General features: G+C 40.1%; 1 protein-coding gene and 1 pseudogene across 1 annotated transcript; one reads left to right on the top strand and one right to left on the bottom strand.

The window, feature by feature from the left end:
- Positions 1-8,549: 8,549 nt before the first annotated feature.
- LOC117034934 (zinc finger protein 665-like) lies at positions 8,550-25,490 on the bottom strand. The gene is made up of 5 exons (XM_033128434.1): positions 25,306-25,490; positions 18,675-18,801; positions 18,206-18,301; positions 11,854-11,927; positions 8,550-11,165 (listed from the first exon to the last, which is right to left on the bottom strand). The coding sequence occupies exons 1-5, from the start codon at positions 25,318-25,320 to the stop codon at positions 9,588-9,590; spliced, it is 1,890 nt and encodes a 629-aa protein (XP_032984325.1). The 5' UTR covers positions 25,321-25,490; the 3' UTR covers positions 8,550-9,587.
- Positions 16,234-17,135, top strand: LOC117034977 (40S ribosomal protein S8-like; annotated as a pseudogene).
- Positions 25,491-27,056: the final 1,566 nt, after the last annotated feature.

Below are 27,056 nucleotides of genomic sequence, written 5' to 3'. Positions count from 1 at the left end.
GATGCTGCTCCCCCTGGATCCCATTACCTGTAGCGCTACACCAGAGAAACACACAACACATCTGAGGCTGTTACACTGAACTGTATCTCAACACAAATCCTGTCATTTCCCACTGAAGACAATCACTGCCTTGAGAGAGCATGTTCTTTACAGGCCCTTAGAAGCTCACAAAAGGCTAGAGAAGGCTGTATTATCGGAGCAGATCTGTATTTGGAAATCTGCATTCACAAAACTACTTTGGATAAATTCACTAATTCAACTTTTATTAATCATCAACTATGTACTCAGAAGTAGGTTACAGTGCACCGTGTTGGGAAACTCACATACATCATGTGAATTAATCCCCATGAAACTCAGGCAGTTGGGTACTAAATGTTCCATATTTCAAATGAGAATGTAGATACTGTCTTGCGTCCAGCGCAACACAGATGGTGAGGGAACGAGAATGGGGTGGCGTTAGGTTCAGTTTTAAGAAGGAAAGAAACAGAAACTTAATGCAGTTGAATCTCTGAGGGCCAAGGGTCTCACAGTCGTTAGAGACTGGAGCGCAGAATCAGGCGAACTGGTGGCTTTTACTAATTATACAAGTAAGTAAAAATGACCTTGTCTATGGTCTGTGAAACTCATCCATCATATCACAAAGGCGATTTAATCCAATTATCCCTTTCAAACAGCCAGAGCAGAAAGTCTTATGATGACTTATTTAAGGTATGTACCCTCCTGGGGATAAGCCTCTCATGACAAAATTTTGCTATTGAGCTAAACAAGGAGAGCTGATGTTATCGCTCTCCTAATCCTCTCTCACAATCAGGAGAGAGAAGGCCAGTGTCAGCAATGGCTTCCTTTAAGCAGGGGGAAGGGGAGGAAATGCTCCTTCCCGTATTTTCCATAGAAGCTCGTTGGGGGTCCCCACACGGTTCCGCATGTCTTAGGTTGTTCCTCACGTGACAAATCTTACCCATCCTTGGCTGCAAACCATCTTTTGGGGACCGGACAGAGAGACATGAGATGTAAACATAAAGATGAAGCAAAGTCCAAAGAAGGCACAGTCTCACAGACTCTTCTTTCCTTAGGGAAAGGTACGAGGGGACAGTCGGCTAGACGGCTGCGTGACAAAAACACTGGGGCTCACCTGTCTGTCTGTTATTGTTTTCCTATAATTGATTTAAGACAAACAAAAAACGCTTCTGTAGAATAGGAGCAAAAGATAGATGGGAGAAATACAGAAATGAATGTGGAGTAGCAATTCAGAGGACTTTGTCACTGTTGTGTTTATATTTACTTATTTTTAGAAGTAGGTGAACGTCTGATTTTATTTTTACAGGCAAAATAGTTTTCCATTCCCACCAGCAATACGGGAGAATTCTACCACTTTCTCTGTGGTATTTGCTGTTATCAGTGTTTTTAAATGACAGACACTCTAGAAAATATGAAATGGTACTGGTCTACAGATTCTCTAGTGACCAGGATTAAAGAAAATGTGATTGTGGGACATGCCAGAGGCTCAGGTGGTTGGAGCCTTGTGTCTAACGCTGAGGTTGCCGGTTTGATTCCTACATGCGCCAGTGAGCTCCGCTCTCTACAGATAAGACTGTGAACAGCTCGACCTGGAGCTGGGCTGCTACGCGCAGCCAAAGGATGGCGTGTGCTGCATGCTGCCGTTTGCTACCGTGTGCGGCCATGAGCGGCCGGTGGCCAGCATGAGTGGCTGGCAGCTGACAAGAGCTGCTGTGAGCTGCCAACGGACAACTGGCGGATGACTGCCTTAGCTGGGATAGCACAAGGCTCATAATACCAGCGAGGGCCAGGGAGCTGTGTGCTACACTAGACTGAGAAACAGAGGCTTGAACTGGAGTGGGGGCGGAGGAAGAAAAGGAAAAAAAAGGCCAGCCTGGTGGCTCAGGCAGTTGGAGCTCCGTGCTCCTAACTCCGAAGGCTGCCAGTTGGATTCCCACATGGGCCAGTTTGATTCCTTGAGTCCCGCAAGGGATGGTGGGCAGCGTCCCCTGCAACTAAGATTGGACACAGCAGCTTGAGCTGAGCTGCCACTGAGTTCCCGGATGGCTCAGTTGGTTGGAGCGCGTCATCTGAACCACAAGGTTGCTGGTTCGACTCCCGCAAGGGATGGTGGGCTGCGCCCCCTGCAACTAGCAACGGCAACTGGACTTAGACCTGAACTGCGCCCTCCACATCTAAGACTGAAAGGACAACAACTTGAAGTTCAATGGCACCCTCCACAACTAAGATTGAAAGGACAACTTGGAAAAAATCCTGGAAAATACACACTGTTCCAAATAGTCCTATTCCTCTTATTCCCCAAAAAGAAAAAAAAGAATGTGATTGTGTGCCCGTCGGTGCACACACACACAAAATCCAGTCTTAAAAAACGGGAAATCCTTTCATTTATGATGACACGAGTGAATCTGGAGGATATTATGTATGTGAAATGCAACATACACATAAAGGTAACTATTATATGATCTCACGTAATGGTGGAATTAAAAATGTCAAACTCATAAAAGCAAATGGTAGAGTGGTGATTGCCAGGGACTGCGGAAAATGAGATGTTGCTCAAGTGGTACCAAGTTTCAGTTATGCAGGATAAGTTCTGGAATTCCAATGTACTGCATGGTGACTACAGGTAGTAATAGATTGCATGCTTGCATTTAAAAAAAACTGTTTATTCAAGATATTTCCTTCTTTGTTGGTTTCATCAATTTTATTGGGGAATATCGGGGTGCCCATCAGCTCCACGTTGTCCTTCAATCCAGTTGTGGAGGGCGCAGCTCAGCTCCACGTCCAGTTGCCATTTTCAATCTTTTGTTGCAGGGGGGCACACGCAGCCCACCATCCCATGTGGGAACTGAACCGGCAACATTGTTAAGAGCTTGCTCTCTAACGAACTTAGCCATCTGGCCACCCTGCATACTTGAAATTTGCTGAAAGTGTATCTTTAGCATTCTCATTACAAAAAAAAAAAAAAAAGTCTTCACTATGTGAGATTTTGGACATGTTGAGTAACTTGATTAGGATTATTATTTTACAACATATAGGCTTACTTCCCTTTTGTAACTTCAGCAACTGCTGGATCTGAAAGACTGGAAAACAGCATAATAGATGACATGGCTCTTAAACTTGACAGAAGAAACAAGAAAAATAGAAATTAAGGCACCTAGACTTACAGGTGTTTACTCCCATTTATCTGCCTTTGGGTTTTGGAAAATGTTAAACACCAGCCCTAGAGAGGTGGGAGACGCAGCCAACTGAAATTCTGATATACTATAATCTGCTCAGTGTGGGGAGATCCCAGGGTGTGGCCAAACCTGGACACAACCGCAAAAGGGGTGGACCTGGGCTTGTTGAAGTCAGAGTGGTTCCTTGACTTCTCTTGCTTCTGGATTACTTTCAGCTCCGGCATTCCTAAGGCCACCCATAAAAATGTAACTTATAGTTTGTATCATTTTATGCTATTTATAATAATTCCATATTTGAAAACATAAGATAAGCCAGTTGATGTACATATTTGGAATTATCTGTGGCAATTAGAAACTATCATAATTAACCAGTTCAAAGAAATACATGTATAAATATGACTACTAATACTAATAATGCACACCTTTCCTGTTGATGGCCTTTCAAAGGTGACATCAGATCTCACACAACAGAAAAAGTAAACTGGTGAAAGTGAAGCCGAAGACCCTTGATGAACCATCCCTTCCATGCACTGACCCCACAATCTTGAGTTCAACTTTTAAACATTTGCTGCAGACTTAAACTTCTTTGGAGGTAGGGACCATGACTACTTCATCTGTTTATCTAATGACCAGATGAAACGGTAAAATTTATCTGTCATTTGCATTTCTATACCTCCTGTGTTTCTCACCTGAGGACGTGGAAATGGAGCAACTCCCATCTAGCAGAGATATTGTTCCTATGAATGTTCTGGGCACTATGCTTTGGCCTGTACAGAATAAAAACGATGAACCCACAGCCCAGGTAATGAGCCCTAAGCACGAAACATTAGAGGTAGATATGAATACTCTGTAGAGTTAAATCTATAGTTATATCTGGAAGTACAGTAGACCAGTATCCATTATGTGTATATAGTTTTTGTGATGTTTGTGTTGCTCCTAAACAACAGGCTAAAGCATCAGAACTCTGATATTTACCAGCATGTGCAAGATCCAGCAGAGCACATTAGATGGGTCAAAGGACTTTTGGCCTTTTACTTTTATCTGGAATTCCTGGGGCTGATGATAATGCCTTGAAAGACACTCAAGGAACAAGTAGTGCCCATGGACATACCTCTGGCCATGCTGTGAACATAGATAAGTTTCCATCGAAAATCATGTAGAAAATGTTTCAATCCAAAAGCTGCTGTGCTCTCTGGAATGCGTATAAAAAGAATGATCAACGGTTGGCTACATTCAGGTGACTTAGAAGAAAACCTGTTGAATGCATTCTGGTTCCACTTCAGTAAAGGAGAAGATAATGATGTAACGCTGTGAAATTCTCCAAGATGTTAATGAAAACTGGGATCAAAAATATCATTCCAATTTTCATATACAGAGATGCCATTTAATTATTTTCCAGCATTTAATATTCACATTCAGAAATACAGGATTCTGTATGAAAAATGTGAGTTGGAGGCTCCCTTTTTCATCAAAATGTTTTCAAAAATTTCACCAAAACCTGATGAGTGTCATTGTATTAGAAAAATTCCAAACTACTGATTGGAACCTGCAATGGCCTACAATGAATATGAGGGATGGGGAGAGCATTGAGATGCTGTAGCCATCACACTTCTAAACGGAATGGCTGTGATGCATATGTAACTTGGAATGAAAATGAAAATAGAGGAATTAGAGATAATTAGGAAATGAAACAAGCAGAATTTATCTAAATTCAGAAAGTCACTAGTGCAGCCTGAGAACGAGTGTCCTCTCTCTGCATACAGAATTCATGTCACATTCACCCTGGATATTTTCCTCTCCTACTTGGGGCTACAGCATCACTCCTAATGGAATACATTTTGCCTAATTATGGAGTAGCAATTACACACACGGCAATGTCCTGTGTGTTTGCTCACTACATATAAATGTCCCAAACTCAATGACTTATGAGATCACCAACTTTTCTCCTGAACAAACTGGAAAAGAATAGTGAATAACTTTGCTGACATCACTTATACAAAGTGAAAACAATAAAAAAAATTTGTGACTTAGTGTTTTTTTCTAATTGAAGGAAAAAATGAGACGTATTAAACAAACTCCAATTTAATATGCTCAGTGTGAGATTACTTCCATTTTGAAGATGATTTCTGTATACACCATTAAATTGAAAGTCATTCTTAAAATCCCTGCAGTCTTATGTATGCAATATTTCATGAAATATGGAACAAGGAAAACATATGGTAGGTCTTATGTGAGACACAAGAAAGTAAACAAGGAAAGATTGCAACAGGAGATTCTCAAACCGAGAGTCATGAGATTTGGGAGAAATTCAATATAGTGTACAGAGAATTCACATCATGAACTTGTAAGCTTTCAGTCTACCAATAAATCACCTGTTTTAAAATGACTGATTTTGATCCATTATTTGTACCTTTCCTTCTGAAGTGTACACACACACACACACACACACACACACACAGACACACACACACACTCCTTCCTCATGAGTCCTCTTACTCCTGAATCACATCTTTAGGTTACTATATTTACTTACTACATACAGTGTATGTCAAAACCACAAAAATCCATTTATTACACAGGCTCAGAAAAAAGACGTGCAAAAAGAATATATGAGGGCAAAATTTTATAAAGTGATTCCACATTCTAAAAATAGGGCTTGTAACTATATATTTTTGGACTTTGTTAAATTAACCTTTGTAAAGGAAAGCCCCCTGGTATTTGATGGTGAGTAGCAGTTACAGAAAAGAAAAATTGAAAAAGACAAGTTTATAACTCACAGGCTCAGGAGGGAGTAAACAGCATGCCTGGAGGAGCTACACGGGAAGGCCAAAGAGGAAGAAGGCAGAATGGGAGAACCCAGGGTACATTGCATTATTACGGTCCCTACATGGAGTGCTTTGGGGCTCTCACACTGGATCCAGGTTGTTCAATTCAAATCAAAACGAGCAAGTGTAAATAAACTCTTCGGAGATCTTATCTAAGGGGCACACAAGGTGAAGGCCCTGAGATGTAAGGGAGACTACTGCTCACAGGGGCTGCTGGAGAAGTCTTATCAGAACTCATATTTACTTATGACTTTGAGAACTGTTATCTACTGTACATACTAGCTGGAGGGCAGTGTGTCAGTTCAACACGCCTTAGCTACACAAAATGAATACCAAGGCAGCAATATCATAAAGTACTTTAGCTAAACTCTCAAAAATACTGCTGTATTATCTTTGTTGCAACCATCATAATACCCCAGTAGTTACCACAATGAGAATACCACAATGTACCATATGCAGAGGGTGCCAAAAAAATGTACATGCATTTTAAGAAATGGAAAAAATGTATTAAAATAGTAACACTCAATATATACTGATAACAAAAGATGAATACAGATCATGTGTATACATTTTTTGGAACCCCCGGTATAATTTAGTATATTGTTATATACTACCTTAAATAAGGTGAGATAGGTTAATGTTGGTGACAGGATAACACATCATTAAACATGGATGTTAACACACTTATATTCACTCAGCTTTATTAATGAAAAGATATTAAGTCCACATATAGACTACATAAAGCATTGCAAACCCACTGTATGATCACTGGTCAAAATACGCATTACAGGCATTCAGGAAGCCCTCCTATTCTCCAGGTATAGTTATTTGAGAGCTGTGTTTCCTATGGTTTTCCAGATGGGGGGTAATTATTTAGGATACATGGATACGCAATAATTTAATGCACTTAGGGATGAGTTACTTATCATTTTGTCAAATACCTCTGAAGACTTCTTTATTGCAGCCACGTGAAATAATATTCATGACTTTTATCTGTGGCTACTATGAAGATGTATCAGGATTTAAATTACCTGCCACCTTTTTGCCTTAAAGAGCAATTGGTAAAACTAGATAAAATTCAGAATGTTCCTCTGTCTTTCATTAAGGCAAAGGACAATGCCCTGAACACCTACTTCATGGTGACTTACATCAACGTTCTAAGCCAACCACAAAGAGCATCTTTGTTTAAATTTTCTTCACACATTGTATATAATACATTGTCCTTCATCTTCCACAGAAAGTAGGTATGAGTGAATCCCACATAATATACAAGAGCTCTCAATACCTGTGGCAGCAAAAATCAACCAAATGATTTCACATACACATTAAAAATAAAGCCACAGCATGAGTGGTTTTACAGTTGAATCACATTAATATATCCTTTTCTAAAAATTTCAAATACAGTCAGTATAAAGAATGATACATTTTAAATAATTACACATGCCCAAACATATAACCTGTTGATATTATGAAGAATCCTAACAAGAAAGTTATCTAAGTTTTTAAAAGGGATTATTCTCTAAAACAAGTACTCTGATTTAGAGTAACATCTGAAAAATGTCATTGACTTAGTACCTTCTCCTGGGAATTTTGATATTTAGATTTCATTTTCAACTATACAAGATCTGACAAGTTCTCAAACTTTTTGCAATGATGTTGCTAACCTTTTTTATCAGAGGAATTATTCATTATGAATGTGTACCAACAGGACAAACAGTTAACCAAGTTTACTACTTAGAAGTGGTAACAAGATTGCGTGAAAGTTAGATGAAAATGACTTGAATTTTTTTTTTGAGGGGAGGGAAGGGGAACAGGACATTTTATTGGGGAACAGTGTGTACTTCCAGGATGTTTTCCAAGTCAAGTTGTTGTCCTTTCAATCGTAGTTGTGGAGGGAGCAGCTCAGATCCAGTCGCCGTTGTTAGCTGCAAGGGGCGCAGCCCACCATCCCTTGCAGGAGTCGAACAGGCAACCCTGTGGTTGAGATGCGCTCCAAACAACCTAGCCATCTGGGAGCTCAGCTGCAGCTCAGCTCAAGGTTCCGTGTTCAATCTTAGTTGTAGGGGGTGCAGGCCACCATCCCTTGCAGGAGTCGAGGAGTTGAACTGGCGACTTTGAGAGCCCACTGGCCCACGTGGGAATCGAACCGGCAGCCTTCGGTGTTAGGAGCCCGGAGCTCCAACCGCCTGAGCCACCGGGCTGGCCCCACGACATGAATTTTTTGCCACCAATTCATGGCTCTCGCAACACAAGGCACTAGCTCACATGGCACTGTCTGTGAGGGAGTTTTTAGCTAGTAAACAAATAACTGTATTGGAACACCATCTCTACTCACCTGATCTGGACCCAAATGACTTCTTTCTTTACCCGAAGATAAAGGGAATACTGAAAGGAAGACATTTTGATGACATTCAGGACATCAAGGGTAATACGATGACAGCTCTAATTGCCATTCCAGAAAGATTTCCAAAATTGCTTTGAAAGGTGGACCAGGAGTTGCTATCAGTGCATAGCTTCCCAAGGGGAGTACTTCAAAGGTGACCATAGTAATATTCAGCAATGACGAATGTAGCACTTTTTCTAAGATGAGCTCACAAACTTAATAGTACGACCTTGTATACTTCCACATATTTTTACATCTTTAAAGTCACTTTCATGCATGAATTCTGTGGGGATTCTGGAAATGCTTATTTTGTTGAAAGGTGTTTCAACATTTGTTACAAATATACAATGACTCTCCAGTATGCCTTCTCTGATGTTGCATAAGGCTGTATGTCCAGCTCCAGTGTTTGCCACATTCTTTAGTTTTAAGGTTTTAGCCACTATGAATTCTTATCTGCCAATTAAGAGGCAAATACTGAATATCAGCTTTGACAAATTCTTTACATTGCAAGGCTTCCCTTCAGCATGAACTCTTTGACATTGAGTGATGCCTCAGCAATAATTAAAGGATTTGCAACATTACTTATATTGTATTGTTTTTCTCCAACATGAATTCTCTGAAATTCAGCTCTGGGTAAAGTATTTGCCCTTTTCTCTATATTTGTAAGGCTTTTCTCTTGTATGAATTCTCTCATATTTAATGTGACTTAAGCATTACTGTTTGCCACATTCTTTATATCATTATTGTTTGTCTCTAGAATACATTACCATATTTGAGTAAGGCTTGAGACTAAAGGTTTGGCCATAGTATCTTCATAGGTAAGGTTTCTCTCCAGTTTGAATTGACTAATGTAAAGTAAGATATGAATGCTGATTATAGGCTTTGAAATATTAGGTGCATTTAATAGGCTTCTCTCCTGTATGAATTCTCTGATGTTGAGTAGTAAAGATTGAACACTGGGTAAAGACTTTGCCACACTGTCTACGTCTGTAACTCTTCACACCAGTATGAAGTCTCTGATGTTGAATAAATTTTAAGCACTGTTTCAAAGGTTTGCCACACTCTCTTCATTTATAAGGCTTCTCTCTGGTATGAACTTCCTGATGTAAAGTAAGGCTTTAATACACGTTAAAGGCTTAACCATATTCTGTAAGTTTATCTGTAAGTTTCTAACCATTTTGAAATCTATTGATGTTGAGTAACTTTTGAGTTCGCGCTAAAGGCTTTGTCACATTCTCTATATTTACAAGGCTTCTCTCCAGTATGAATTCTCTGATGTTGAGAAAGATTGGAATGCTGCTTAAAGGCTTTGCCACATTCTCTACATTTGTAAGGCTTCTCTCCAGTATGAATTCTCTGATGTCGAGTAAGATTGGAATGCCGCTTAAAGGCTTTGCCACATTCTCTACATTTGTAAGGCTTCTCTCCAGTATGAATTCTCTGATGTTGAGAAAGATATGAATACCACTTAAAGGCTTTGCCACATTCTCTACATTTGTAAGGCTTCTCTCCAGTATGAATTCTCTGATGTTGAGAAAGATATGAATACCACTTAAAGGCTTTGCCACATTCTCTACATTTGTAAGGCTTCTCTCCAGTATGAATTCTCTGATGTACAGTAAGATATGAATGCCGACTATAGGCTTTGCCACATTCTCTACATTTGTAAGGCTTCTCTCCAGTATGAATTCTCTGATGTACAGTAAGATATGAATGCCGATTATAGGCTTTACCACACTCCATGCACCTGTAAGGCTTCTCTCCAGTATGAATTCCCTGATGTCGAATAAGATGGGAATGCTGCCTAAAGGCTTTGCCACATTCTCTACATTTGTAAGGCTTCTCTCCAGTATGAATTCTCTGATGTCGAGTAAGATTGGAATGCCGCTTAAAGGCTTTGCCACATTCTCTACATTTGTAAGGCTTCTCTCCAGTATGAATTCTCTGATGTTGAGAAAGATATGAATGCCACTTAAAGGCTTTGCCACATTCTCTACATTTGTAAGGCTTCTCTCCAGTATGAATTCTCTGATGTTGAGAAAGATGTGAATGCCACTTAAAGGCTTTGCCACATTCTCTACATTTGTAAGGCTTCTCTCCAGTATGAATTCTCTGATGTTGAGAAAGATATGAATGCCACTTAAAGGCTTTGGCACGTTCTCTAAATTTGTAAGGCTTCTTTCCAGTATGAATTCTCTGATGTCGAATAAGATGGGAATGCTGCTTAAAGGCTTTGCCACATTCTCTACATTTGTAAGGATTCTCTCCAGTATGAATTCTCTGATGTTCAGTAACACTTCTGTACCACTTAAAGGCTTTGGAACATTCTCTACATTCGTAAGCCTTCTCTCCAGTTTGAATTCTCTGATGTGAAGTAACACTTGAATACAGGCTAAAGGCTTTACCACACTCCATACACTTGTAAGGTTTCTCACCAGTATGAATTCTCTTATGGGTATGTCGGTTGGATAATTGACTCAAGACTCTTCCACACTTATTATATTTATAAGGTTCTTCCCCAGTATGACTATTCTGAAGATTTAAAGTTCGGTTCAAAGATTTGGTCGGTTCACTGCATTTGTCTGTCATCTCTACAGTTTCAACATTCTGATATATAATATTTGAGCTTTCATTAAAGACTGTCTGGCATTTATAATGGTTCTGTGGAAGCTGAGTTCTATGATGGTTATCAGGATTTGACCTGTGGTTAACGTTTTCCCAAGATTCAGGGCACTGAAAACTTAACTCTCCATTATATGTACTCTGGTAATGAATAAAAATAGAAAAAGCCTTTAGTGAGGGCTCTCATTTAATTACACATGTAAAGTTGTTCCCTAATAAACAATCTGATACTTATTGAACCATGATGGTTGTATACAGACCCTCCAAGTTTATGAAAATTCGAGACTGTGAAATAAGAAGGAATTATGTCTCTATGGAATAGTGAATCCTTGGTTAAGGGATTTTCAAATTCATCACATTTGGCATTTCTCTTACTTTTAAATGTTATTTTAAGAAATGCCTGATTAAATGTTTAATCTAATACACAGCCCCTGATAGGTTTGGCAGGCCTTAGAATTTCTAGCACAGCTGATTATTTGTATTCATAAAGCCTGGGAGCTCTGCCTGTTTCTTAAATACCCAATACATTAAAAGATTCAAATGTTAATTTGCACTATGAACTACTCCTCTCAGAGAATATGTGCTTTTAAAAAATTGTTTTCAGTCTTTCTGTTCCAATACACCATGTTCTACAAATATAAATGACTTAAAGTGGGAGTTTCCCAATATGTTTTATACCCTTGATCTCTTCTGACAAAAAGGATTTCATTAAGAGTACTTACCCCAGTTTGGTTCTATCATAACAGCCTTTTCCCTTCACACTCCCCCTCACATTCCCAGCTTTTCTTAAGTGTAAATTCCCAAGGCTGCGACACTTTCCAAATCTTACCAGGAGCATTTTGTGGAATGACTCTTCTATACCTGGCTGTGGCAACAAATCTTGGGTTTCTTGAGAAGATACAGCTGAAAGATAACAAATTCTCACACTTACTACACTCAGGTGAATATACTTTAAATTCTCACGTACAGAATACTGATCAAAGGACTTAAGCAAGATGGCAGAAGGAAGCACCAAAACTTCACTCTTCCATGGAGATGTGAACAATTATTGACACAATTACCAAGAATTACTGACCCAACTGCCTTTTCAAGTACACCAGAAGCCAGGTCAGAGGTCACAGCACCCCAGAAAAGCACAAAATGAGAGTCACACCAATGAGGGAAGAAAAATTGCTTACATTTGCTCACCCTATAAGATGATTGTGGGAAAACTCTCAATTCCCAGTTTCTTCTCCTGAGAGAAATTAAGGAGTCTATTTTGTATCTAGTGATCTGATTGTTTTGCAGCTACCTGAGGGACTTGTTTCTGTTTTGTATGACAGAGATTGCTATGGAAATGGTAGTACACTATGAATGCATTCTGGCTAAGAATAAAAATAATTAGTCATTGTTCAAACACCAGTGCAACTGCTGTAGTGAGGACAGACACCAGGGTTAAAAAAATATCACGGGATCTAAAGAAGAAACCTAAACATTTAAAACTGGAAAATTACATATAGAAAACACAGAGAACAAACATCCACAGCAGAGGTTTGGCACCCCTTAGAAGTTCAAGCACAGCTGATACTTATTTGTGTTCCCCGATACAAAGAAAGTTCATAAAGTCTGGTAACTATAGCTGTTTCTTAAACATCATAATCGCACAAAAAAAACAGAAAAACATGGTCCAGAGGAATAAAATAAATCTCCAGAAAGTGACCCTACATTAATAAAGATCTATTAATTACCTGACTAGATTTCAAAATAAATATCTTAAAGGAGCTCAATTGGGAAAAAGAGAAGACACATAGACAACTAAATGTCAGGAAAACTGGGCATGACCAAAATGAAACTGCAAAGAGACAGAAAGTACAGAAAAAGAACCACAAAAATTAGGAGCTGGAGAATACAATGCCTGAATTTTAAAATACAAAGAATCACCATCAGACTTGATCAAGCAGAATAAAGGGTCAGACAACTTGAACACAGTTCATTTTAAACTGTGGATTTAGGGCCGGCCTGGTGGCTCAGGCGGTTAGAGCTCCGTGCTCCTAACTCCGAAGGCTGCCGGTTCGATTCCCACATGGGCCAGTGGGCTCTCAACCACAAGGTTGCCAGTTCAACTCCTTGAGTCCCGATGGTGCGCTGTGCCCCCTGCAACTAAAATTGAACACGGCACCTTGAGATGAGCTGCAGCTGAGCTCCCCGGATGGCTCAGTTGGTTGGAGCACAGGCTCTCAACCACAAGTCCTCTTCCCCTTCCCAAATAATAATAATAAAAAAATGTTTAAAAATAAATAAATAAATAAATACACTGTGGATTTAGGGAAGCAAAGAAATGTCAAAAAGTGAATATAGCCTAAGGGACTCATGGGATATCAAGAGGACCAATATACACATTAATGGACTCCATAAGGACAGGAGAGTGTAAAGGGGCAGACAGCTTATATGAAAGATGGCTTAAAATTCCCACATTTGAAGAAAGAAACAGACATACAAATTTAAGCAGATCACTGAATTCTAAGTAGGATGAATGTAAAAATACCAACAGATACATTATAATCAAACATTCGTGAATCACAGACACTATATTTTGAAAGCAACAAAGAAAAAGCAACTTGTCATGTGAAAGACAGCTGCTCTAAGATTATCATTGGGTTTCTCTGCAGAAACCTTATAGGAAGAAGAGTATCAAATAAAATATTAAAAGGGCTTAAAGAATAAAACTATCAACCAAGAATACTATATCTGGCAAAACTGTCTTTCAACAATGGAGAAATAAAGACTTTCCCAGATGAAAAACCCCGAGAAGTTTCTTACTATTACACCTGCCCTAAGAAAAATGCTAACGAAAGTCTTTGTAGAGGAAACAAAAGGATTCTAAACAAACAAAACCATATGACAATATAAAACTCTCCACTAAATATAAATGTGTACACAAATATAGGCAACTGTAGTATAATAAACACAGATCACTTTTATTTCCCCTATAGAATTTTAAAAAATAAAAGCAATAAAATCTTAAATCGATGTTATAAGATACACCACACAAAAGATACAACATGACAGAAATAATTAATGTAAGTCCATACAGGGATGGATAAGGTAAGTAGTAAAATTTTAGCAATTGACAGAGACTAAAATACAGTATTATAACTTTAAAATATTGTAAGTAACCCTCATTATAACCACACACAAAAAAGTAAAATGATGTGTGTTGACAGATGACAGAATTTTATATTAGAAAACCCTAAAGAATCCACATTGACAAATACACACACAATCCAAAGAAATGTGGCAAAATGCAGGATAAAATATCAACACATAAAAATGAGTTGTGTTTTTCTCACAGATTTTACACGTGTGTAAATATTTCATTCTAAGATCTTTATGACAGATATACAGGAAACATAGGTCTGTTTCTGATGAGTGGTCCTTGTGTGCACGTACCTGCTATCTGCCTGGTAAATTTGCACCTGGTACCCTCAAGGCAGTCAACAGCCTAAGCATAGGCTGAAAATACACATGTGTGAACTAATGCTCATGCCACTTTGGGAACAAGCCTGCATTCCTCTTCCAGGTCTAACCGGTGTCACACCTGTTTTAGAGCTACTAACTGGAATTAGGAAATGCAATTGGTCACATTTCACTGAAATCCATTTCTTTTTAGTAACATTGTGCTTAGGGAAAACCAAAATGGAATCCAAAAGTTTAATGCATCCTTGTCTTTTCAGCAAGAGAACCAGCTTCTTATAAACGGAGTGTTTATAAGAAGGACTAAAGACACATACCAAATTTAATTAATTTTAATTTGACCCTGAAATTATACCGCGATGCTATAATCTAGTGTTGGAAATGATGTGTCAGCCATTATAGCTACTCAATGAAGTGAGGACACCTAAAGTTCTTTCAGGTGATGAAAAAAAAAAGTGAATTTTTAAAAAAGCTTGATCAAATAGACTGTGAAGAAGCTCTATGACATTGACATGGCCGAGATCAAACAAACAGCCTGATCAGGCCTGATGGACAGAAGGCATGTGTTTGGCTGGCTCCTGACTATGATGTTTTGAATGTTGACAAAAAAATTGGGATTATCTAAACTGAATCAATCTGGCTACTTCTATATATAAAAATGTTTCACTGTAAAAGTAAATTAAATAAATAAATAAATAAATGAAATTGAAGAAGACACAAGGAAATAGAAAGATATTCCGTGTTCATGGATTGGAAGAATCAATATATTTAATAGGGCCATATTACCAAAAGCAATATACAGATTTAATGCCATCCCTAACAAAATCTCAATGGCATTTTTTCAAGAAATAGAGCAACAACAAAAAAAATCATCTGATTTGTATGGTATCACAAGAGACCCCAAATGGACAAAGCAAGCCTAAGAAAAAAAGAACAAGACTAGAGGTATCACACTCCTGACTTCAATTTACAATACAAAGCGTAATAATAAAAACAGCATGGTATTGGCACAAAAACACACAGACCACTGGACTGGAATTAAAAACTCAGACAGAAACCCACATATATAGGGGCAGATGATTTTCAACAAAGGAGCCAGAAACATACAATGGAAGAAAAGGTGCTGGGAAAATTGGAAAGCCACGTGCAAAAGAATGAAACTAGACTGCTTTCTGTCACCATCTAACAAAATTAATTCAAAATGGATCAAAGAACTAAAAATAAGACCTGAAAAAATCAACTGTATAGAAGAAAGCATAGGTACTAAATATATGGAACTTGGGTTCAGAGAGGATTTTATGGATTTGACCTCAAAGCCAAGGGAAGTAAAGGCACAAATAAGTGAATGGCATGATAACAAACTAAAAAAAGCTTCTACACAGCAAAAGAAACCATCAACAAAACAGAGGCAACCAACTGAATGGGAGAGGAAATTTGCAAACAATGCCTCCGATATGGGGCTAATAGCCAAAATATGTAAAGAACTCATACAACTTGACAACAACAGCAAAAAACAATCCAATTAAAAAATGGGCAGAGGACCTGAACAGACACTTCTCCCAAGAAATACAAATGGCCAACAAACGTATGAAAAAATGCTCAATTTCACTAGCGATTACGGAAATACAAATCAAAACCACGATGAGGTATCACCTCACACCTGTTACAATGGCTATCATCAGCAAGACAAGTAATAACAAGTGTTGGAGAGGCTGTGGGGAGAAAAGAATCCTCATACACTGTTGAGGGGAATGTAAATTGGTACAGCCCCTGCAGAAAACACTACGGAGATTCCTCAAAAAATTCAGAACAGAATCACCATACAAAAATCCCTCTTCTGGGTATCGACCCCCAAATTCTGAAAACCTTTATCCATAAAGATATACGTACCCCTATGTTCACTGCAGCATTATTCATAATGGCCAAGACATGGAAACAACCAAAGTGTCCTTCAATACATGACTGGATAAAGAAGATGTGGGCACTTTCCAATTGGCACCGAGACGTGAACATCTCTTGCAACAACTGGCACAAGCGCCTCAAGACCAGGGACAAGAGAAAGCCCTACTACAAGAAGCAAAAATATGAGCTGGGACACCCTGCTGCCAACAGTAAGATAGGCCCCCGCCACATACACACAGTCCATGTGTGTGGAGGCAACGAGCTACATTGAGGATGGATGAGAGGAACTTCTCCTGGGGATCTGAGTGTTGTACATACAAAACAAGGATTACTGATATTGTCTACAATGCATCCAACGACGAACTTGTCTGCACCAAGACCCTCGTAAAGAACTGCATCGTGCTCACTGACAGCACACTGTACCGACAGTGTCATGAGTCCCACAATGCACTACCCCTGGGCCGCGAGGAACCACACTGACTCCTGAGGAGGAAGAGATTTTAAACAAAAAATGATCAAATACAATTCAGAAGAAATATGATGAAAGGAAAAAGAAAGCCAAAATCAGCAGTCTTCTAGAGGAGCAGTTCCAGCAGGGCAAGCTTCTTGCATGCATTGTTTCAAGACCGGGCCAGTGTGGCCGAGCAGATGGCTATGTGCTAGAGGGCAAGGAGCTGGAGTTCTATCTGAGGAAAATCAAGGCCTGGAAATGCAAATAGTCATCCTCCCTCCTAGCTTAGTCCACGTAATCAAGGTGTTTTGTGTTCTGGAAAGAAAAAAAAAGATGTGGTACATATTCACAATGGAGTACTACTCAGCCAGAGAAATACTTCCATTTGCTAAAACATGTATAGATCTTGAGATTATCATGCTAAACGAAAGAACTTACAGAGAAAAAGTGAAGAACAACATGACTTGCTTCATGTGGGATATACAACTGAAAGCAACAAACAAGACAAACAAAGAAATAAATCTCATGGACGCAGACAATAGTTTAGTGCTCTCCAGAGGGAGAGGGAGGGGGTGTTAGAATGAGGGGAAATGGCGTCAAATATATGGTGATGGAAGGAGAACTGACTCTGGACGGCGAACATACAATGCATTACGTAGATGATGTATTGTAGACTTCTACACTTGAAACCTATATAATTTTATTAACCAATGTCATCTCAAAAATTTAATAAAAATAATCCTATGAGGTAAATAGAAACATGAAATTGTTACAACATTGAGGAATTCAGGCATATAGACTTCAAATTACTAATGTTACTTCACACAAAGCAAAAGGACATTTTGAAGTGAAACAGAGAATTAGATTTTCTCATTTAAGCGAGGTGCCTTGTGCTGTGATGACATTACTGAGTCTGTGCTTTGTAAGGTCAAGATTGACACCTCTATAGGATTAGAAATTGTACAGCAGAACATATGACATTCGTCCCCAGTGTTTTTGGGATTTCTGAACCAACTTCCAGTATTTCAACCACTTCCATCAAAACTCCTAACATGATAAAAAAATCGGAACTTAAACTATGGCTTAACAGATTTTCTCAGCAATTTACACAGACATTCCCAGGCCTGCAAAACAATGGAAGAGTATCTGCATCATGCCGGCCCACACAGTCAAAGGGGAAGACTTTGCCTTTCACTGCCAATGTGATGTGAGCAGAAGGAAAATCCTTAGGGGACAGAACAACAGAAATAAACCTTGCCTTCTCAAAACTCATTTCCATCGAGGGTCTCCTCAAACCATAATTTAAGGTCGGTTTTCCTTTGTGACTTTTGGAACCTCTCACCTGTCGTCATGCGCTTCCTTCATTCCCACATACCTGGGTGGATGGATATTGTCTTTTTTCTCTTCAAATTCCAGGGCTTCTTCATTTCCTCTAAAAAGGTGACCACGTCTTGTTTAAAGACTAAACGTCCTGTGTATCAGAAAAAGGAACATGGCTTGTGATGGAGATTTTCCAATTTCCAATCCAGTATTGTACTCAAATGAGAGAAGAGAGGACACTGTAGAATATTAGAATATTCCAGGAAAAGATTTCCCACAACATTGTTTTCTGATAGCACCATTACTATACTAGAAAACATTTATAGTAGTTCAGATCCTGAGTTCTACTTCGAAGTACTTCAGGAAGCCTTTCTTTCCTACACCAGCAAACCCGCAATTTGTTCCCTGAGAGCAGGGCTCTGTAACTCTATCATACAAAGCAGAGCTCCCAGGAGACATTCTACTGATGAAGGAAATAAAACTGTTTCAGCGGAGTAGGACCTCTGGAAGAAAGTCACACTCACCCAGGGAGACCAGGTTCCTATAGCTCTCCAACATCACATCCATGTACAGTTTTCGCTGAGCTGGGTCCAGGCACTCCCACTCCTCCTGAGAGAATTCTATGAACACATCCCTGAAGGTCAACATATCCTGAAACAAGACACATTTACCGAGAGGTTACAGACAGAGTTGATAATGTGACCCAACATGAAAACAGAGACTTCAGAGAAATGGATTTCACCTAGGAGAGCATCCTGAAATATCCAATAAGATCATTTTTGACAGTAATATTCCCTAATGTGTTTTCTAACTCTGAGATAAGAGGATGACATATGATCCACCAAACCACTGTAGAAACTTTATTTTTCTGAAAGATAAATTGTAAAAATTAAGGCATTAACTCAGGTATATCTACTTTTGAGTATTGTCATTTGTATCATAAAAGATAAGGGATATCTATATCTCAGAAAAGTCATGGTGAGTTAGAAGGGTAAATTACTTCTCAAATTTTAATGTGCCTACCAATAGACTAGAAATTCTGTAAAAATGCAGATACTGATTCAGGACTTCTGGGGTGGGGTATGATTTTCCACATTTTTAACAATCTCACGTTTAAATAGTGATGCCAACGTCTCTACTCCATGAACCACATTTTTAAATATCACAGAGGAGAAAAACAGAGGGATATTTTCACACAGGATGCTAAACCAAAACAATTTTATGGAATTTACAGGTCTCATGGAACAGTAGGCATAGCAAGCACAATCTTTTTTGAAATTTTAATATATGGCGGTCAAGATGGTGGAGTACGAAAACTCCGTGTTTGCCTCCTCCTACAACCACAACAGAATTACAACTAAACTGCAGAACAACACCATTGAGAACTCCGTGAAAACGGGCTAAACAGAAGGCCCACAACTAAGGATATGAAAGAGAAACCACATCAAGACTGGTACAATGAAGGAGATGTATAATGAGCTGATCCCATACCCACGCATGGTGCTTAAGAATCAGGAGGAATACGTCAGTGTGGAGGACCCCATGAGGAGATAGGGGTCCCAGCCCCACACCAGACTTCACAGCCCAGGAATCCAGTAAAGAGAAATCCCCATAATTTCTGGCTGTGAAAAACAGTGGGGATTGTGACTTAGAGAAACACAGGGCTGCTGAAGTCCCAGGCAGTCCTCTTAAAGGGCCCATGAGTGCAATTAATCACTGATGGATTCACTCATGCTGAGCTCCAGCAAATCGAAAGGCGCCTGGGACATACAGGGAGGAAATGAAATGTCTAGCTTCAGGTGAGGTCAAAAGGGCATCTGCCAGGTGCCTCTGTTCCTTTGTTGAGCCTTTGCCCCATACAGAGGGCACTGGACACCATTGTTCTTAGGTTGAGACTGCTATTGTTCTTTTGTTGAGCCTCCTCCAACCACACAGCCTGCAGGCATGGGTACGGGACAAGTCTGCATCTCCATCAACCGGGCTAATACGTTCACCTCACCCTGTTGATTCCAAGACCACACCCCACCCTACCTATTGGCCCACCCAAGGGGCTTCCAGTGGCTTTTCCATATAAACGGCACCGTCACAACTTGTGCTGCAGACTTTCCTAAATTCTCTCAAAGGTCCACTCCGTATGCCTTGTATTTCCTCCTAAGTGGCCCCAAGCCCAGCACTAGAGGCAGCTGGACGGTCTGTGCTTCAGCCTCTCACAATCACCTCCAATCCCAGCACAAACAGCAACCTTCTCCAGATCACTTTGTAGCTCTTACCAAGTGGCACTGCACTGAGCACAGGCACCAGTTGAACTTGGTCTGAACCAGAGGTCCTTCCAAAAGGCCGCAGAACAAAAACACCCTGAGCCCAGCTTCAGACCCCACCTGAGCACCACCCAACAACTTGAACAAATGACACACCCAAAGCATCAACTCAGCAGGCACCAGTTGTATACTAAAGTGAAAACTATTCCATGGGGTCAGCTCCTGCACAACAGCTCACCCAGTGTAGTTCCAGACATTCCACACAGCCTTAGGGTCAATTCCTCCCACTGATGTGCCAGAGCAGTTAAGACTCAGCAATAGGGGAGCACAAACAATCCACACAAGGGAAACACTTAGAGCACCTGGGTCAGATGACCAGAGAGACTATGTGACTGGTTCCAAGAGGACAACTCTTACATGAGGCCAGTCTAGCAAGACCAGGAGACGTACCAGTTCAACCTAATACATAGAAACAAACACAGCAAGTCAGACAAAATGAGGAAACAAAGAAATATATCCAGATGAAATAACAGGACGACACTCCAGAAAAAGAACTGAAAAAAAAAAAAAAGTAGAAAAGCAATCTACAAGATAAAAGTTCAAAACAATGGTGACAATGATGCTCAATGAACTTCTGGGAAGAGTAGATGAATTCAGTGAGAACTTTAAAAAAGAGAGAGGAAACCTAAAAATAGACATAGAAAATATTAAAAAGAACCAGCCAGAAATGAACAATATAACTGAAATGAAGAGTACATTAGAGAGAATCAACAGTAGATTAGAAGAAGCAGAGGACTGCCTTGGCGATTTAGAAGTGAGGTTAGGAGAAAACACCCACCCAACCAGAATAGGAAAAAGAAAAAAGAATCCGGAAAAATGAGAATAGTTTCAGGGGCCTCTGGGACAACATCAAGAGTACCAACATTCGCATCAGAAGTACCAGAAGTAGAAGAGAGAGAAGAAAAATTGAAAACCTATTTCAAGAAATAATGATGGAAAACTTCCCTAACTTGGCAAAGGAAACAGACCTACGATCCCAGAAAATGCAGACAGTCCCAAACAAGATGAACCCAAAGAGGCCCACACCAAGACATACCATAATCAAAATGCCAAAGGTGAAAGACAGAGAGAGAATCTTACAAACAGCAAGAGAAAAGCAGTTACCTCCAAGGGAGCTACCATAAGACTGTCAGCTGATTTCTCAACAGAACCTTTGCAGGCCAGTAGGGATTGGCATGGAATATTCAAAGTGAAGAAAAGCAAGGACCCACAACCAAGATTACTCTACAAGCAAAGCTATCATTTAGAATTCAAGAACAGAAAAAGAAGTTTCCAGACAATAGGAAGCTTCCTTTAGCAAAGGAGTTCATCACCACCGAACCAGTATTACAAGAAATGTTACAGGGACGGAGCGGGAGAGGGAGAGAGAAGAGGAGGAACAGGAAAACAAAGATCAAATCTATGAATAATAAAATGGTAATAACTAAATACCTATCACTAATTACTTTAAATGTAAAAGGATTAAATTCTCCAAACAATAGAAATAGGGTGGCTGAATGGATAAGAAAACAAGACCCATACATATGCTGCCTCCAAGAGACCTACTCCAGATCAAAAGACACACAGACTGAAAGTAAAGGGAAGGAAAAGATATTTCATAGAAACAAACAAACAAAACAGCTGGGGTAGCAATCTTTTGATCAGACAAAAAAGACTTTCAAACAAAGGCTATAAAAAGAGACAAGGCACCAGCAATTCCACTTCTGGGTATTTATCTGAAGAAATCCCAAACACTAATTTGAAAAGACACACGCATTCCTATGTTCATTGCTGCATTATTTACAACAGCCAAGATATGGAAGCAACCCAAGTGTCCAACGGTAGAGGGCAGTTAAAGACTTGGCACATATATACAATGGAGTATTACTCAGCCGTAAAAAAGAATGAAACCTTGCCATCTGCAACAACATGGATAGACCTAGAGGTCATGATACTTAGTGAAATAAGTCAGACAGAGAACAAATACCATATGATATCGTTTATTTGCAGAATCTAAAAAAAACATAGTAAACAAACAAAACCAAAAAATGGATAGATACAGAGAATTGATGATTGCCAGATGTCGGAGGGTTAGAGGGCTGGATGAAAAAGGTGAAAGGATTAAGAAGTACCAAGTGGTAGTTACAAAGTTATACAGGGATGCAAGGTAGAACATAGGGAATAAAGTCAATAATGCTGTAATAACTATGTACGGTGTCAGGTGGGTACTAGACTAATCGGAGTGATCACTTCGCAAATTATATAAACCCCTAATCACTATGTTTTATATCTGAAACTAATAATATTGTATGTTACCGGTAACTAAAAAATTAAAAAAAAATATTTAAGAAACTTTAATGTATTGTTCTAAGTTTTTATATCTTAATTCATAAATCACGTAAGTAATCTCAGAATAACACTATTATTCTTCCCCCTTTTTGTGAAATATGCAGTAAATGGTAGAGCCTGGGTTTGACTCCAAACTTCACATGGAATTTTTCAAAAACCGCACAGACCAATACACAGAGATAGCCCTCATGAATGTTCACAGTAGTTTCTGAAAGTGAGAATAGAAACAAGTTTAGGTAAGAAAAAATAGCTCAAATAATGTTAATATTTTATATATAAAGACAGACAGAAAAATGGGAACTTATGTACACAATAAAACTCAAAAAATTTTATGTCAGTGTAATCAAGATGATTTTCAACTGTTAATCTCATAAATCTCTTTGTGGATGATACTCTTTGGATTTTATAAACATACAAGGGAGATGAACACGTACAATGATACAAAATAAGCTGGAGCTATTGTTTCTTAGTCTTTTATTTCTTTGAAAAATTTTCCTTATCCTTTGTGCTGAGCAATATTTTAGAAATTTAACACTGTTGAACATTCATTAATATGATTCTTGTAAACTTTTTGAAAATACAAAGTAGTGACAAAGCAGAGTATGTCTGTTACATGACTGTGGAATACGAAGAAATTTACAAGTCCAAGGCCTGACTGATTAAAGCCTCCACTTGCAAAAGCCAGTATCTCCAGTAAACAAAATGAGAGACATCATTTTGCTAAGCAACTATAAGCAAAGAGAAACTAAGAAGTGAGTTTCCAGAAGAAATGGGATGGTTTATGCACATCTCTCAATAAATCCTTCCGAGACCCTCATTAATGACAAAGGAAAAAATATTAATTTTATAGTGAAGAGACCACCTGAACCAAGTGAAAATCAGGTGTAATGGAAGTGACATCAGGTGACTGCCGCACAGGGAAAGACACATCATCACCGCTAATTATCAGTTGTATACAAATTTCAAACCACACACAGCTCTCATATTCTCTAAATCTAACAGTGCATTTAAATAGTCTTTCTTGCCAATGTAGTGAGCAAGTCTCTTCTAATTATTCTTGCTTTTCAGAAGTTTCTCAGCTATTCTGACCATTAATGCCACGCTGCTTAAATATGCCCATTGTGAAGCCTCTTCTAAAGAGCTGATGTTGCATCCTGAGGATTCTAAAATGTACACATCCCTTCTTCAGATACACGAGCATCTGACCCCATCCCAATAGGAATCTTAGACATCAATGCCTTCCCACGTTGTTCTGCTTTGTGGTTTTTTTTTTTTAAGATTTTTATTGGGGAAGGGGAACAGGACTTTATTGGGAAACAGCGTGTACTTCCACAGTGTTCCAAGTCAAGGTGTTGTTTCCATCTTAGTTGTGGAGGGTGCCATTCAGCTACAAGTTGTCCTTTCAGTCTTAGTTGTGGAGGGCGGAGCTCAGCTCCAGGTCTCGTTGCCGTTGCTAGTTGTAGGGGACACAGCCCACCATCCTTTGCGGGAGTTGAATCGGCAACGATGTGGTTGAGAAGACGCTCTCCAACCGAGCCATCTGGGAGCTCAGTGGCAGCTCAGGTCCAGGTGCCGTGTCCAATCTTAGCTGCAGGGGGCGCTGCCCACCATCCCTTGCGGGACTCGAGGAATTGAACTGGCAAGCTTGTGGTTGAGAGGCCACTGGCCCATGTGGGAATCGAACCGGCAGCCTTCGGAGTTAGGAGCATGGAGTTCCAACTGCCTGATCCACCAGGCCTGCCCTCAAAAGGAATGTCTTCAATAGTTGAAGGTATAGGGGTTTAGAACAAGCCACCCCAAGATGTGCATCATATGTAGATTATTTTGAGCTAAAGGTAACTGAGACCCTGTGGGCTCAAGGGAAAAATGGGCCACCCCCTTAACTATCTAGAAAAAATTAAATTAGTAGAATGTCCCATGAATAGAGTTAAAACCAGAAATGACTTTTTACCTATCTACACGGTAAGACAAACTCGTCATTACGGAACATGTGCTCTCCCTGCAATGATCTACTGAAGCCCCAAGGCACCTTGCTTCTTCCCAGGCTCAGAATTTCTTACACCTACTTGCGCTGTCTCTTAACCTCTCATGCAAGTTGGTTCTCTGTCTCATGTATGTGGGCTTACCACATATATGTACGTATTCAATGTCGATGTTTTCTCTTGCTAATCTCTGTCATATCTATTTGGTCATTAGACCAGCTGAAAGATCACTAAGGGTAGAGCAAACTTTCTTCCCGCCCCACAAATGTCATTCATTCACGGTGAGAATTCTTGGTCCCCTATAGGAACCCTGGATGGAGAAAATGGAGAGAAGGCACTGGGACAGAGGAGAAGTATTCTAACGAGGGGACCGTGACAATCATAAGAAGAGGAAAAAACAGTAAGTAGTTGAAAACAAGCTTGCTAAGCAGGAACATCAGAAGTAGAGAATTAAAAGGTTTGCAGTTCTAAATCCACGGATTTTAGGAGGAAAAGTGGACTCAGCCTGAGACCCGGGACAGGTTTACCTGAGAAGCAGCCATTTTGTTCTTCCTCCACCTGCTCTGGGTCGTTTTCTCAGGCGACGTTAAGTTGAGGAATCATTTCTGCATCTCGAGAACGTGCCTTCAGAGGCACCAGCACAGCACCTTCATCTGCTTCATTCACACCCACAGGCAGAAGGGCCTCGAAATGCTCAAAAGGCCACCGTCTCCTGTCCTGCAGGAGTGATGCATGAACAATGAGCTCCACCAAACTGTCAGTTTTTTCTTTTCCGTCTTCCCGTGCTCTGCGCTCCAACAGACTTGCACACATTTCTCTACAGCAATGAGAATGGAGGGTGCTCTCCTGCCTCTCCCAAACCCTACAGACCAAACCCTGCTCTCAACTCTCACAAAAGTGTCCTCCAGTCGTCCTCCTAATCCTGGCTGTCCTCACCTTAGAATAGTCTGGAGCATTTATTTGAAACAATGATGCTCCGCCCACACACTTGACCAACTCTGTGGGGCAGGGCGCAGGTGATGATGTTATTTCTGAAAACTCCTCACATGATCCTAATAGGAAACCAGATGGGAACCACTTGGCTAAGCATTCTTCTGAAGCTTGAATGTGCGTGCAGATCCCTTGGGAAGTTATGATTCTGCAGGTCTGCAGCAGGGCCCATGAAATGCCCTTTAACTAGTTCCCTGGTGGTGCTGACCTTGCTTCCTGTTTTCTGTGGCACTGGGCTACATACCACACTCAGCACACCAGAGACCTTGGAGTAGTGTGAGGGGGTAGACTGGGAACTCATAGGACAGCCTCCTCGAGCACGTTCCTAGGGAAGGAGCATGTCCTGGAATGGTGTGGCCAGGTCCTTGCCTAGTGTGCAGGTGCCAGGCGGAGGTAGAAATCACATGGTCCCTCAGGGTTGTATGAGGGACTTGTCCTCAAAATTCTTCCCCAAGTACCCCGAGTCCCAAGGTCCTCGCACCCCCACCCCTCCTATGGGTCACGTGGAAGAACAGGACAATCCTTGGTGTGACCGCCTGTCTAGAACTGAAAAGAGACACCACCCACAAGACACCAGGAGCAGGAGTTTACATCATAGATTTGTTTGAAAATGAACCCAATGAGCAGTGAAGGACAAAAACAAGCTGGGATGGAAACCAGAAAGAAGCCTTTCAAAACGATGCCATAAATGCATATTTGATGATACACAAAGAAAGGCATGATATATGTTCAGTAATAAAGCAGATTATAACTGAATTCATATATCAGAATTTTTCACTGTGTTTTTGTGTGTCAGAGATTTTGTGTGTGTCTATGTGTGTTTGTGTGTGTGAGTGTAAGTGTGCAGGTTTTTATGAATTGTTGTAACACAGATTGTTACCCCCACCTCCACTTTAGCTACTTGTATTTTCACACATCTTAAGAGTGCATTAAGGTACATTTTTTTTTTTTTAAGATTTTATTAGGGAAGGGTAATAGGACTTTATTGGGAAATAGTGTGTACTTTAGGATTTTTTCCAAGTCAAGTTGTTGTCCTTTCGATCATAGTTGTGCAGGGCGCAGTTCAGCTCCAGTTGCTGCTGTTAGTTCCAGGGAGTGTAGCCCACCATCCCTTGCGGGAGTCGAATCGGCAACCTTGTGGTTGAGAGAGGTGCTCCAACCAACTCAGCCATCCAGGAGCTCAGCGGCAGCTCACCTCAAGGTGCTGTGTTCAATCTTAGTTGCAGGGGGCGGAGCCCACCATCTCTTGCAAGACTCGAGGAGTCGAACCAGCAACTTGTGGTTGAAA

The sequence above is a fragment of the Rhinolophus ferrumequinum genome, chromosome 15, assembly GCF_004115265.2.
Source record: "Rhinolophus ferrumequinum isolate MPI-CBG mRhiFer1 chromosome 15, mRhiFer1_v1.p, whole genome shotgun sequence".
NCBI classification, from domain to species: Eukaryota; Metazoa; Chordata; class Mammalia; order Chiroptera; family Rhinolophidae; genus Rhinolophus; species Rhinolophus ferrumequinum.
The sequence above is the reverse complement of the archived record's forward strand: the minus strand, read 5'-3'. Positions and strand labels throughout refer to the sequence as shown.

Coding starts and splice junctions, on each gene's coding strand:
- LOC117034934 (XM_033128434.1), bottom strand. Junction 18,302..18,674: donor TAGGAACCTGGTCTCCCTGG/GTGAGTGTGACT, acceptor TCTGATACACAG/GACGTTTAGTCTTTAAACAA. Junction 11,166..11,853: donor CATTCCACAAAATGCTCCTG/GTAAGATTTGGA, acceptor ATTCATTACCAG/AGTACATATAATGGAGAGTT.